Source organism: Camelina sativa, chromosome 20 (genome assembly GCF_030686135.1).
Source record: "Camelina sativa cultivar CO46 ecotype springtype chromosome 20, ASM3068613v1".
Taxonomy (NCBI): Eukaryota; Viridiplantae; Streptophyta; class Magnoliopsida; order Brassicales; family Brassicaceae; genus Camelina; species Camelina sativa.
Window position 1 is genome coordinate 29,902,157 of NC_141899.1, and position 14,157 is coordinate 29,916,313.

General features: G+C 38.1%; 1 protein-coding gene across 2 annotated transcripts; it reads right to left on the bottom strand.

The window, feature by feature from the left end:
* Positions 1–10,295: 10,295 nt before the first annotated feature.
* On the bottom strand, positions 10,296–12,521 carry LOC147919606 (12S seed storage protein CRA1-like). 2 transcript variants are annotated; one of them, XM_087505087.1, is made up of 5 exons: positions 12,257–12,521; positions 11,951–12,166; positions 11,527–11,813; positions 11,004–11,435; positions 10,296–10,846 (listed from the first exon to the last, which is right to left on the bottom strand). In XM_087505087.1, exons 3-5 carry the CDS (start codon positions 11,800–11,802, stop codon positions 10,442–10,444), a joined length of 1,113 nt encoding a protein of 370 aa, XP_087361213.1. In that variant the 5' UTR covers positions 11,803–11,813; positions 11,951–12,166; positions 12,257–12,521; the 3' UTR covers positions 10,296–10,441. The 2 variants fall into 2 exon arrangements, with proteins under 2 accessions (XP_087361213.1, XP_087361212.1); XM_087505086.1 differs by having other exon boundaries at positions 11,951–12,434.
* Between the last annotated feature and the right edge of the window lie 1,636 nt (positions 12,522–14,157).

Consider the following 14,157-nt stretch of genomic DNA (forward strand, 5'->3'; position numbering starts at 1 on the left):
ATAAAAATGCTCTTTAGAACACCATTATCGGTCATCTCTTTAATTATGTCTTAAAAATATTTTAATATTAAATTTAGAAACACTTGCACATGTTGGAATCTAAATGTCCATGCGCCTACACCAATTTTAGTGAGATAACACAAGTTTATAATATTTTTTATTATTTTTATATTTAAAAGTTTTAAAAGACATCTCCAAACTGTCACAGATGAAGATGGTTGTAGACCATCTCCATGAGTCATTTTTTGCTGAGTGTCTATTTATTTTTGTATAATTAATTTTAATATTATTTAATTAAAAGTGTCTTGAGAGTGTCTGGAAGTAAACAAAAATGTTTTCAAATAGATACTTAAAACATTTTCTGATACTTTTAAGACACCCACAGTTACATAATATTAGAATTAATTATAAAAGAAAATCTTTAGGCACTTATCGAATATAACTAATGGAGATGCTCTTAACTATACATTAGCTTCTCTTGTAAATTTACAACGCATATATATGTATATGTTAATGTGATTGTGAGATAAAGATAAGAGAGGAAAAACAAATCTTTCTGAAGAGCATCCATATTGAATAAACCACCTCCAACAGTGTATCTAGCGAATTTCTTATAAATTTGCTAATAATAAAATAGAATAAATATAATGCAATAAAGCTCAGTTTTATTAATCATCGGTCGTTAAATTAGATGTTTATTGTGATTGGCTGAGTAAAAAAAAAATGAAAAAAAGTTTTGTTTTATTTTTTTATTGTCTGATTCACTCTCTCGTCTCTCTCGATTCATGTCGATAGCCAAAGCTTCGAAGAAGAAGAAGAAGAAGACATGAGAGGTGAAACAATCAAATAACCTTGGTAAGAGATTTGATGGCGGCATTTTCCTTTGGATTTCAGATTTTGTGAGCTTATTCCTAGCTTTCTCTCGAAGGTAAGCTCTCATTTTTCTTCTTTTCACTCTCAGATCACGTTCCCTGTAAGAGAATTGATCAAACCCAATTTGATATATTTGTTTTTCCTTATAATCTTATCTTAGGTTTTTGAATTTTGTAATGTGTCCATGTATTTTGGTGTTAAAAAGAGACGAATCTGAGAAAATTGGGGAATTTTAAGCAATCTTGTTTTGTGTTTGAGTCTTTTCGTTTATTGCCCAATTAGGGTTTGTTGTGGTGGAGCTGATATGGCGAATGAGACATTTAGCGCACGTGGAGCATATGGTTTTGGATAAGAGAGTGACCTGGAGCTGCAACCATATCGTCAAGGTTATGTTGTGATGAGGTCTACTCAGAAGTTGGCTCTAAAATATTACGGTCCTTATAAGGTTATTGACCGATGTGGTAAGGTGGCCTACAAAATTCAGTTACCAGACTCCTTCTTGATCCATCCGGTTTTTAATGTCTCACAGATCAAGGCAGCGGTTGGTGATGTTCCTACTTCATCACAGTTACCAACTATCGTTTTATATATTTTTGTCAAGGAATCAGTGCAAATCTTGGATCGCCAAATGGTTAAACGTCACGGCCGTGCTGTTACAAAGGTATCGGTACAGTGGAAAAATGAAACTGTGGAGGAAGCTACTTGGGAGTTTTTGTATGATCTACAACGCAAGTTCCAGGCTTTTGAACCTTGTGGTCAAGGTTCTTCAAACAGGGGGGGTTTTGATATAGCGAATGAGGCATTTAGCGCACGTGGAGCATATGGTTTTGGATAAGAGAGTGACGGGCGCGTGAAGAAGGAATAATAAAGCTGCCAATGTGCAGGTGGCAGAAGTTGCAGGTTTTCAACGTCAAGTAACAGGAATAAGAGGTTAACACTGTTAATGTGGTGGCAGTATAAGAGCAGTGTTACCTCATCATTATCTTTTATGCATTTTCAGAGTTGTAAACTTTTAAGAACTTTCTAGAACTATCTTCCCTCATCGTTTTGCTGGAGCATCTCTTCCGAGACTTTTGCAGGTGAGAAGGTGAATCTGCGTTCCCAGTGAACGTTGTTTCATTCTATCGGATTATTTCAACAAATAAGCAACTCTGTCATTTCCTCTGTTTTCCTCTGTTTACTCTGTTTTACCGTTGCGAGTATGTTTTGATTAAACGTTAACATTGGTATCAGAGCTATCGCATCCTTGGAAACATGGTGGAGACGCGATCACAGGTGAACAAGAACGACATCATCGGTGATGGTTCTCATACATTGGAGTGTGAAGCAGAAAACCCTGGAAAAGCAAGGAACTTACTCGATCGCACCAAAGCGATAGATTTGGCGATTGTAGAGCAAGATCGGAAGCTAGATCGAAAAATTGCCGACATGATTCATATGATCAAGATGATTCCTGGTCAGCAGGCTTCCTCAAGCTCGAGGTCTCAAGGTGCGCGTAGTCCTCTGGCAGTGTTGGCCATGCCAGATGCGAGTGGTGGGGTTTTTGAGCAACAACATGGCGGTGGATTTTTTTGGTCCTGGTCACTACCCATGAGTTACTTGCTTAGGAAGGGTGGATTTCCCCAGGTTTGACAGTGATCATTTTTTGGAATGGATCTATAAGGCAGAGGACTATTTTGTTCTAGACTCTACACCAAGTGATTCTAAGGTAAGGATGGCACCTATGCATTTTGATAGTCATGCTGCAGTATGGTACCATGCTTTAGTTCAGACTCTGTTTGGTTAGAGTTTGTTATATGATTGGGGTTCGTATAAGCTATTAATGAGGGAGAGGTTTGTGGATGTGTTGGAAGATCCGATTGCAGAGTTGAAGGCATTTGCAGGAAACTGACGAGATCATGGATTATCATCTGAAATTTGACTTGATCAGGACGAGGGTGACTTTATGAGAGGATTACTTGGTGTGTGCATGTCTTGCAGGGTTGCGCATGGATACTCAGATGCACATCCGCATGTTCCAGCCACAAACAGTGTGATAATGTCTGGTGTTAGGACGGCTCTATGAGAAGGCTCATCCTACACCTAAGACAGCAACGACGGGGGTGTCTCATACGAAGCAGGGAAGTAGTGGCAATACGACGGAAACGGTTAAACATTTTCCTCAAAACAAGAAGGAGACTCCACAGGAAAATGTTGGTTCCAGTGTCCAGAAGCCAGTAAGGAAATTTCTATCTCAAGAAGAAATGAGTGCCAGAAGAGCAAAGGGATTATGTTTTATTTGCGATGAAAAGTACACACCGGATAACTATCTGAAGCATAAAAAATCACAAATCTTCATGATTGAAGTAGAAGAGGAGAGTGAGGATACTGATGTGATTGGGGAACAATTGGCATTGGAGGAAGACAAGGATATGCCTAGAGTTCAATAAGCACAGTAGCAGGAATTGCAGACTATAGAACTTTGAAGGTGAGGGGAATCCACAGGAAGAAGGTAATGTTCATTTTAATGGATATAGGCTCCACACACAATTTCATGGACCCGAGAACTGCAAAGAAGTTGGGCGTTGCAGTACAAACAGCTGGAATTACTCTTGTTGCCGTAGCGGATGGTAGTAGACTTGAGGTGCAGGGTAAGGTTCCGCAATTTCAATGGTCCTTCCAGGGTACTACGTTTCAGGATGATTTCATGCTCATTCCTTTGGGAGGATGTGATATGGTGCTTGGAGTTCAGTGGTTAGCACCCCTGGGAGACACAACATGGAATCTGCCGAAGTTGGAAATGGGCTTTTGGTGGAAAAATTATAAGATACTTCTTCATGGAATTAAAGAAGGATCAGTCATAACAATTACGGCGTCTAAATTTAGCAAAAATTAAGAGGAAGCAGTTCAACTTTCTGTGATTTGCTCTCAAGAAGTAATACAGAAAAAGATGCAATGTTATGTGCTGTGGAGAATGAGAAAACGCAACAATGATAACAATTCAGCTATTTTGGAGTTAAAACATACTTTCTTCGACATTTTTGAAGAGCCTACTGCACTGCCTCCTTTTCGTAAAGGCCACAACCACAAGATAGTCTTGAAAGAGGGGTCGGATCCGGTTAATCAACGACCCTACATGTACGCCGTGTACCAGAAGGACGAGATCGACAAGATGGTTAAAGAACTACTCTCTGCAGGCACAATCAGAGTTAATTCTAGTCCCTTTTCATCCCCGGTAGTGCTTGTTAAGAAAAAAGATGGAACTTGGAGACTTTGTCTGGACTATAGAGGCTTGAATGTGCTCACCATCAAGAACAAGTTCCCCATTCCACTTATTGAGGGCCTAATGGACGAGTTGGGAGGATCCTCTATGTTCTCAAAGATTGATCTTAGAGCAGGTTACCATCAAGTTCGAATGGAGCCTGAGGACATTCATAAAATGGCGTTTAAAACACACAACGACCATTACGATTATTTAGTTATGCCCTTTGGCCTAACTATCGCTCCTGCTACATTTCAGGGCTTGATGAATGATGTCTTCAGGGAGTTTTTGCGCAAATTTTTCATCATCTTCTTTGATGACATCTTGGTCTACAGCTCTAATATGGAAGACCACATCAATCACTTGCACCTGGTCTTTCACACAATGAGACAGAATATTCTTTTTTCTAAGGAAAGTAAGTGTGCATTTGCAACAGACAGGGTTGAGTATTTGAGGAATTTATTGCTGCTGGTGGGGTATCTACAGACCCTGCCAAGGTCAACGCTGTTGCAAACTAGCCCATTCCCTCTAACTTGAAACAACTACGCAGTTTTCTGGGTTTAGCAGGCTATTATCGGCGATTTGTCAAAACATTTAGCACTATCGCGCGTCCTTTAACGTCAATGACTAAGAAGGATTCATTTATTTAGTCTCAAGAAGCTTTCGAAGCATTCAAGAACCTTAAAGTTGCTCTAAGTCAAGCTTCGGTGTTAGCACTTCCAGTGTTCACTAAACCTTTTTTGGTCGAAACTGACACTTGTTCTAGTGGCATTGGAGCTGTTCTAATGCAGGAAGGCCATCCTTTGGCTTTCATCAGCCACCATTTGAAAGGGAAGCAGCTTAACTTGTCAATCTATGAGAAAGAACTGTTAGCAGTGGTCTTTGCGGTCCAAAAATGGCGCCACTATCTTTTACCAAACCATTTTATTATCAAAACTGACCAAAGAAGTTTGAAGTACCTTCTGGAGCAGAGATTGAACACGCCTATCCAGCGGCATTGGCTGCCTAAGCTTTTGGAATTTGATTGCGAGATTCAATACAAACAAGGCAAGGATAATATAAATGTTGATGCTTTGTCTCGAGTTGAAGGAGCTGAGGTGCTACACATGGCCATGTCAGTTTTGGAATGCGATCTCATGAAGGATAATCAGGCTCATTATGACATAGATGCAGAACTTAAGAAGTTCATTAGTGAGTTGCAGGCAAACCCTGCAGCAAAGCGACATTATTTGTGGGTGCAGTCAGTTTTGCGTAGAAAAAGCAAGATTGTGGTCCCAAATGACGTGCAGCTACGCAACTCCATTTTGCAATGGTGCATTGTTCAGGAACCGGAGGTCATTCCGGTAGAGATGCTACTTACAAAAAGGTAAAAGCGTTGTTTTTTTGGAAGAATATGGCGGTTGATACTCAGACATATATAATAAGCTTTGCAGTGTGCCAGCAATGTAAGTATGATACTGCTGCTTATCCTGGTTTACTGCAACCTCTCTTAATTCCGAAGACAATTTGGACTGATCTCTCAATAGATTTTGTCAAAGGACTTCCAGTTTCATCAGGCAAGTCAGTGATATTTGTGGTTGTTGATAGGCTCACTAAGGCGGCTAATTTCATGGCTTTGTCACACCCCTATACTGCAATGTCTGTTGCTCAAGCTTTTATGGATACGGTGTTCAGGCTTCATGGTTGTCCTCATTCCATTGTGAGTGACAGAGATACGGTCTTTGTTAGTAACTTCTGGCAGGAATTCTTCTCTCTACAAGGGGTTGAGCTAAAGTTTTCTAGTGCGTATCACCCTCAGAGTGATGGACAAACAGAGGTGGTTAACAAGTGTTTGGAGACATATTTACGGTGCATGTGTAGTGAGAAACCGCAACTGTGGAGCAACTGGTTACCCTTGGCGGAATTTTGGTATAACACAAACTTTCACACTTCAACTCAGCTTAGTCCGTTTGAGGCAGTTTATGGTCAAGCCCCACCGGTGCATCTACCATATCTTCTAGGTGAATCTAAGGTTGCAGTCGTGGCTCGTAGTCTACAAGAACGAGAAGATATGCTACTGATCCTCAAGTTTCATTTACTACGAGCTCAACACCGCATGAAACAAGTTGCTGACAAGCATCGCTCTGAACGTCAACTTGACATTGGAGATTCTATGTTCGTTAAGCTGCAACCATATCGTCAAGGTTTTGTTGTGATGAGGTCTACACAGAAGTTGGCTCCAACATATTACGGTCCTTATAAGGTTATTGCCGATGTAATAAGGTGGCCTACAAACTTCAGTTACCAGACTCCTCCTTGATCCATCCGATCTTTAATGTCTCACAGATCAAGGCAGCGGTTAGTGATGTTCTTACTTCATCTCAGTTACCAACTATCGTTTTAGATATTTTTGTCAAGGAACCAGTGCAAATCTTGGATCGCCAAATGGTTAAACGTCACGGCCGTGCTGTTACAAAGGTATTGGTACAGTGGAAAAATGAGACTCTGGAGGAAGCTACTTGAGAGTTTTTGTATGATCTACAACGCAAGTTCCAAGCTTTTGAACCTTGTGGTCAAGGTTCTTCAAATAGGGGGCTTTGATATAGCGAATGAGGCATTTAGCGCACGTGGAGCATATGGTTTTGGATAAGAGAGTGACAGGCGCGTGAAGAAGGAATAATAAAGCTGCCAATGTGCAGGTGGCAGAAGTTGCAGGTTGTCAACGTCAAGTAACGGGAATAAGAGGTTAACACTGTTAATGTGGTGGCAGTATAAGAGCAGTGTTAGCTCATCATTATCTTTTATGCATTTTCAGAGTTGTAAACTTTTAAGAGCTTTCTAGAACTATCTTCCCTCATCGTTTTTCTGGAGAATCTCTTCCAAGACTCTTGCAGGTGAGAAGGTGAATCTGTGTTCCCAGTGACCGTTGTTTCATTGTATCGGATCATTTAAATAAATAAGCAACTCTGTTATTTCCTCTATTTTCTTCTGTTTACTCTGTTTTGGCGTTGCGAGTGTGTTTTGATTAAACGTTAACCGGAGCTCTGTTTGATGTTTTAATTTTTTTCTCACAAACGATTCAATGGTTGGTATGACTTTAACGCAGATGCATTGTTTTGTAATTTGTTAGGTTGACCCTTCGCAAGAAGAGGATGGTCCGATGATGAAGATAATGAAAGGTAGTGTCACTAGTTTTGGTGTTGTGATGATTAGGAACCATTTTAGCGAGAGAAATGTGGCTCATCCAGGGTTTATCAGAACATTGAAGATGATGGAAACTCACAGGCTGACTTTTGCTGCAATCGAAGGTGTTTACATCGATGTTGAACAGTTGGTTCAGAACTTTAGTTGCAAGAGGGACTTTGTTGTTTTGTGGCTGGAGCTTATGTGCTTGGTTATAGAGGTAATGGTGTTTCTTCGTGTCTCATAGTTTGTTACTGTTTTGTCATTGTGTCAGCAGAAACCATTGTCTCTATGATTAAGTAGCTTGGAATTGATTTGGTTTCGGTAAGACCATTTGAAGTTGCTGGACCTAGCATTATGTAGTTTGATTCATAGGTTTTAGGATCTAAGTAGTAACTGACGGACAAACAACAATATTGAGTGGGAGTAACAAAGGATTGTTAGATATGTTTTTTGTCTGGGAAGAGCTTAATTGTTCCTTGCCATGAATTTGTGCATTCTTTTGTTGCTAAACTCCATTGTAAACTGGTTTATTGTGGTGACATTTGTTTTCCTATATTACAACAAGGAGCATCCCAACAGCTATAGCTGCAGGTGCAACTCTAGCTATAACCTCTGCTTTGATTGATTCTGGAGGTCAAACCACAAGAGTAGACGCTGGTAACTTCACGGTTTGATTAGGATCTTCGAGAACGAGGAAAGGGTTTGTCTTTCATGTAGTAACGGTAATAAACCGAGAAAACAGCACAAGCATTGATCCAGAGGATTTCACAAGGAATGTTATGAGCCGTTGTAACAGCTGGAACCCATGGAGTAAACAGCATAGAGATAATGCCAGTGACTCTGCGATCGAATCGGGGTCTCTAGGATCATCTTTAGGCAGACCATCGAAGAAGAACACAAGGTCCACAAAGCTATGAGTTTCGTCGGTGGATGAGAGGCGGTCACAGGCTTGTTCAGTGGTGACGCGAGTGAAGTGTAGGTTGGTTCATGTGAGATGTTTGGCGAATTTGAGCATCGGATTGAGGGTGACCTTGTTGGAATGATAATGCTACCATCAGAACATGTGTCTCTTAAACATCAATACTTCCCATTATTACGTATACTAGTAATCATTCTTTTTTATAGTAATTTATTTAAAGGTATTAGACTTGAATTTCGCTTGAAATTGTGATGAGTTTTGATATTAGTGATATTAGTGGTATATACATCATATGTTGCTTCCTTGCTTCTGTTAATCTCAATAAATAACTTACCTGAACCAACAATAATATATTTGAATGTGAAAAGCATATGGAAACAATATTATAAAATGGATTTAAACTTTTATTAATGTAATCATTTTAAAGGTTTTTAAAATATACAATATAAAAAAATTTTAATAAAATAAATTATACTATAGTAGCTTACAAAATTATATTTTTTAATTATTCAATTTTTTATGTGGATAGTTTTAACTTTTAATCCTCTTGATTGGATGATAAGCAATTTATATGATGATTTACCGAATATATTATAAATTTTTGATGAAAAAAAAATCTCAGTCTATTACACTCATTTCCTATCCCTTTAAGTTTGGGGCCGGAACTGGGGCTAAAGTTGCTGGCGATGGGGCTGGGGCTGAGGTGGGTGCATGGGTGGAGACGTGGAGTAGACAGTAGCAATACAGTTTTACAATTTGGTTTGGATTCACTTTTTTTTTTTTGGTTTTTCAAATGTTTTTATTTTGTATAAATTTTAAAACCATTGAAATTTGGTTTTGGTTTGACACAATTTTGTTTGATTTTAGTTTAATAAGTAACTTTGACATCTACATAAATAATAAGTTATTAAATGATATAATTATTATGAAGAAGAGTATATCAAACTTGCTTATCGTACATATAATTAAAAATCTAAAAATTTATTTGGTTGCGGTTTTTTATTACTTAGCAAGCAACCCTCTTCAATTACATCTTCTCTTTGCTTCTAAATGACTAGCCAAATTCTCTGTCTTGGGACAGTTATATTTGGTGATAGCAAATATGAGATTTACAATGTTTCAAGCATTTTGGTAGCATTTTGGTACAAAGCTTCAATAATTATCATCAGCATTTAACAGTTTATGCTTTACAGATTAATTTATACTTTTACAAGCGATGAATTAAGGATCAAGTTGGTTGCCAGAAAAAAAAAACTGTGGATCAAAGTGGGCCAAAGTTTGACCATTTTGATATGTAGGATAACTTGTTTTTTTTTTTTTTTTTCTATTTGCAATTGTTCCATCCATATGTATAGTGTAATTCACGTCCAGAAATTGCTCTACTTTTTTTTGTTTGGCAAAATAAATTGCTATATCTCAAACACACTTAACTATGAATACTTCTAAAGATATTTAGCCAAAAATATAAGTGTTCTTTAGACCATCTCCATTGGTTATTTTGTTGTGAGTGTTATTTAATTAAGTGTTTTTAGATTGTTCAAAAGTGTCCAAAGTGAATAAAAATGTCTTCAAGTAGACATTTAAGACATATTTTTTGGTACTCTACAATTTAATTAATATTAAAATTAATTATAGAAAATTCTGTATATACTCATCAAATATAACTGATAGAGGTGCTGTTAGTGATATAGATAGTTAAATCAGTTTTTTTTTAAAAAAAGAATTATATATACAACTATATTTCCTAAAATCGAAGTTTTCCAGAAGCCACAATAGATCTGACCCTGGGACCGAGCTAGTGTCCCACAATCAACTTATTGTACCCACACAAATCACAATCTCCCGTTACGAACAACATCTTTTACCTCTACATTTCAAATTACATCGTACATAAACCGTATACTATTACGTTGAACACCTCCATACATATCTTACATTTGATTTTTGATTTTGATTTTACTTTTCACAAGATCGTAATTTAACAGACACGTACTCGAACTGGAGAAAATGTTAAGTTTCCAAGACTTCAATCAATTACGGGTAACATGTAAACTATAAAGGTTATAAAAAATTAAACAGTGGTAAAATAGAAGACAATTGAGAAAGACAAAAAGAGATTTTATTCAGAAACGTAAAAAACCTCAACAAAACCAGTTACATTTTGGTACATTATTACTATTACTACTATTTAACTTCCTTTTACAGTATAGGCTCACTATTAAACACACCGCAGATTTAAGCTCCTAAGCTGTAGCCACCCTTGGCCTTCCGTAGCTAGCTGGGCCACTGCTGTGTGTCAAAGTGGTTTCGAGTGTGTTGAACTTAACCCTCTTTGCCTCTTCGTGTGAGATTTGGAATCCATTGGTTATGACCGCCAATGGTAAACCTCTCAACACTGAGGTTCGTCCCGCAAGAGTGTTGATTTGTGCGTTTGCGTTTGTTTTGAACTCGACCCACCGGAACTGGTCGCTTGTTGCGCGTTTCACCACGGAGAAACCCTGAGGTACGACAATAAGCTGTCCTTGAGAGACTTGTCCGTCGAACACTCTGTCACCGTTGTCGTTTACGATCTGTACTTGGGCTTCCCCGTCTGTAACGTAAAGAACCGAGTTGGCGTTTGCGTTCCACTGTGGAAGCACCATTGCGTTCTACACCCACACACGTTTCAAGAGTCATGTTTAAATGTAGAAATGGACATATTATAGCGAACCGAATCAAAATGTCCACCCTCATTCATATGCATGCAAAAGTTACTTTGGCTTTAGCTTAGTTAGATAATAATATATATAACATTTTTTAACTTACTTGACGGATAGATCCACGGAGGGCTGAGAGACGGATGAAGCGAAGGATGGGGAGATCGTAACTGTTTAGAGTGCTGATGTAGCCGAGCTGTGGCTTGTACACGTCAGCACGAGAAGGGTCATCGAGGTTATCAACGGACCTGGCACTGCATATGGTCTCCTCTAAACCGTTACCTACTCTTTCTTCTTCCTCCTCCTGAGGTCTCTGGCCCCTCAAAGGTGGCCTAATGACACCGAATGGACCTTGTACTCGGACAATGTTTCCACGGTTGTCATCTTGGTTCTGAAGTTGTTGCGCTGTCTGAAGATCGATCTTCAAAGCTTGAGCAATAACCTCGGGTCCGAACCCACTGAAAATGTTCTTTTGTGGCTGTTGCCTTCGTCCTTGTAGCCATTCTTGGCCTTGTGGGTTGTTTCCAGCTAAGTAAAATGGCTTCATAACACACACCAAAAAAAACCACATCACTTTCTGTTATTTTGTGACTAGATAATGATATTTTTTTGAGGTTTTGGTTTATATGTACCCTTGGGTTGCGGTCGAGCTGGTTCTGATGACTGGCTAGATCAAAGACGCTGACGATGACAAGTGGTTGCTGTCCGTCGTTGTAGAACCACTGTGCTACGCCGGGTGTTGTGGCAATGGTGTCACCGCTCCTTATGTGCTCCACTTTCTGGTGCATGTCATGGAACCTTTGGCTTTGACCTTCTTCACCCTGACCCTCGAACTGTCTGCCTTGGCGTGGTTGGAACACTGATGAGTCTTGGAATGTCTCGGCGCATCCCGGGATCACTTTTCCCATAAGACCTCTTCCTATATATAGTGTATCAAATAATTTACATAGATTTAGTTAAAAGTTATCCTAGAGAATATTATATTAGGCATGTGCTTGAGAATAATTTACATAGAGTCACAAATTCGAATCTCGAAATAGAAAGAATTGTACGTACCTTGAGCCACGAAGGAGAGCTTTGCGGTGTTAACGAAAGAGGGCAAGTAGAGACCCTTAGACTCGATGATATAACGTGCGAAGGAGACGCCTGAGCATTGGAGCTGTGGAGCGTGGTGGTCCCACACCTCGATGCGACCAGCCTCACTCTTCAGTACGTGTGATGGCTCGAGGGCATTGAGCTGGTCGAGCTGGCACTCGTTTGGAAACTGCTGAGCTGTGTAGCCATGGAAAAATATCAGAAGTGTTAAGGAGAAAGAAAGAAGAGAAGAGACTCGATCCATTTTGTGTTATTTTTCTTACTTACTTTTTGTGGTTTCTCACTTGTGTTATGTGAAGCTTGCTATTTATAGGATATTTTATTTAAATTTTGGTTATTAAAAGTTGTTGAGAATAAATTTATTAAGAATTGAACCAGGTTTGTAGAATCGACTATGTACATTAGTTTTACACTTCACTTAAAACGCTACTTATATGTCTTCATCGGAAAATAAATTTTGGATTCACGCTGTAATAAAGAAAACGTATCAATGAACGGAGTTGACACATTTTAATTTGCATGGCTTATTCTTGTGCATGTGTCTTACACATCATCTTTGAGATAGGCACATGCATTAGCAACAGGACAAATCTTTTATGTATTTATTTGTATACAATTTATATATATATAACAAGAAAAACTAAACCATTATTTGTAGATGTCATCTTTGCGGATGGATACGCTATTTGTCAACAAAATTATAATATTTTTTTTTTGTTATTGATAAGCTATATATCAGTTGATTAGATCGTAATATAATGGGATCGTGGTCACATTCGAACTGAGAAAATGATGAGTTTCGAAAGACTTTGGCCAATTATGTATTCATGCTAAAGATAAAATGTTTGTAACGAAAAACAAAATTGTTTTACAAAGGTTTTACTGTAATTATAAGACGTGGCGACAGAAAACAGATGAGATCATACGTGGGAGATGTGGCGGACGCGACGAACATGTTCCGACGAGTGTACGGCTGCATGCTGTTTATCCCCCACCATTAGAAAAAATATTGTTCAAGCTCAGCCAGGTCTTCGTGTTTTTTGGGTCTGCTCCATAATAATTAGGGTCAATTTGCCTAATAACCAAATTCAATTATGTGAGATGACTTTAGTGCAGTGTTCAATAGTAAGTCCTTAATGCACAATGCACCATCATATCAGAGATCGAGTCCGGCTTACTACGAATGTAAGGATTTGGCTAATGGACCAGCCTGCTGTGATCCAATGGTTGAAAAAAAAAAACCAAATTCAATTATTGAATTAAAAATATAGCATGTTATTTGAAAAAGTTAGAAAAATAAAATTAAAAGTAGAAAGAATTACTTTGTTTGATGATGGTGGTTGGTGATAGTGATAGCCGGCGGCTGACGACCAGAAAAGGTGGCCGGAAATGGCCGGAGATAATCGAAGGTGGTGGCTGCCAGAGTTGATGGTCATCGGAGTTGGCAGGAGGTGGTGATCGCAAGAGTTGGCCGGTAATGATGGTATTGATAGAGGGTGGTGACAAAGGTTAGATTTATAATTATTATATAATATATAATATATATTGTATGCGGTTAGAATAGTTAGTAGTTAAATTATAAAGTTTTTTTGTTATTCACTGCATTCCTTTAATAATTAACTAGGAAGGTATCAACGCGTAAGCGCGGTAATAAGATCTTAAGAAAAATGGTTTTGATACTTTAGTATATGCTGCTTTTTCTTATTTAATATGTAATAATTGATATCTTAAAATATGGTGTTTTATCTTTTAAAAAAAGTTTATAATGTTTTATTTGATTGTCAAGAACTTTTTGTATTTGCACATAAACAAAAGGGTTTACTTTCTAAAGATCCAAAATATTCTCAATGTAAAATATTAGTTAAGTCTTATAAATAAACAATTAAACTGTAGTAAATAGATATTAAGATTCAATAAGTAAATTCAAAATTTTCTTAAGCATAAGCAAATTCCAAAAGATCAATATTATAATGTGTTATCTCAGTTACAAAATAAAGATGAGCGTAATCCATATTTGGATTTCAAGTAGCGGTTAGTACAAACATTTAGAATTTTTAGACATTCAAATATACAAAAAAAAAAAAGATTTTCAAGGCTCCATTGTTTACATCTGAGTTCCTGAGCTTTCACCTTGATGCTCCATCACATGATTTATGTAATAACGCCCT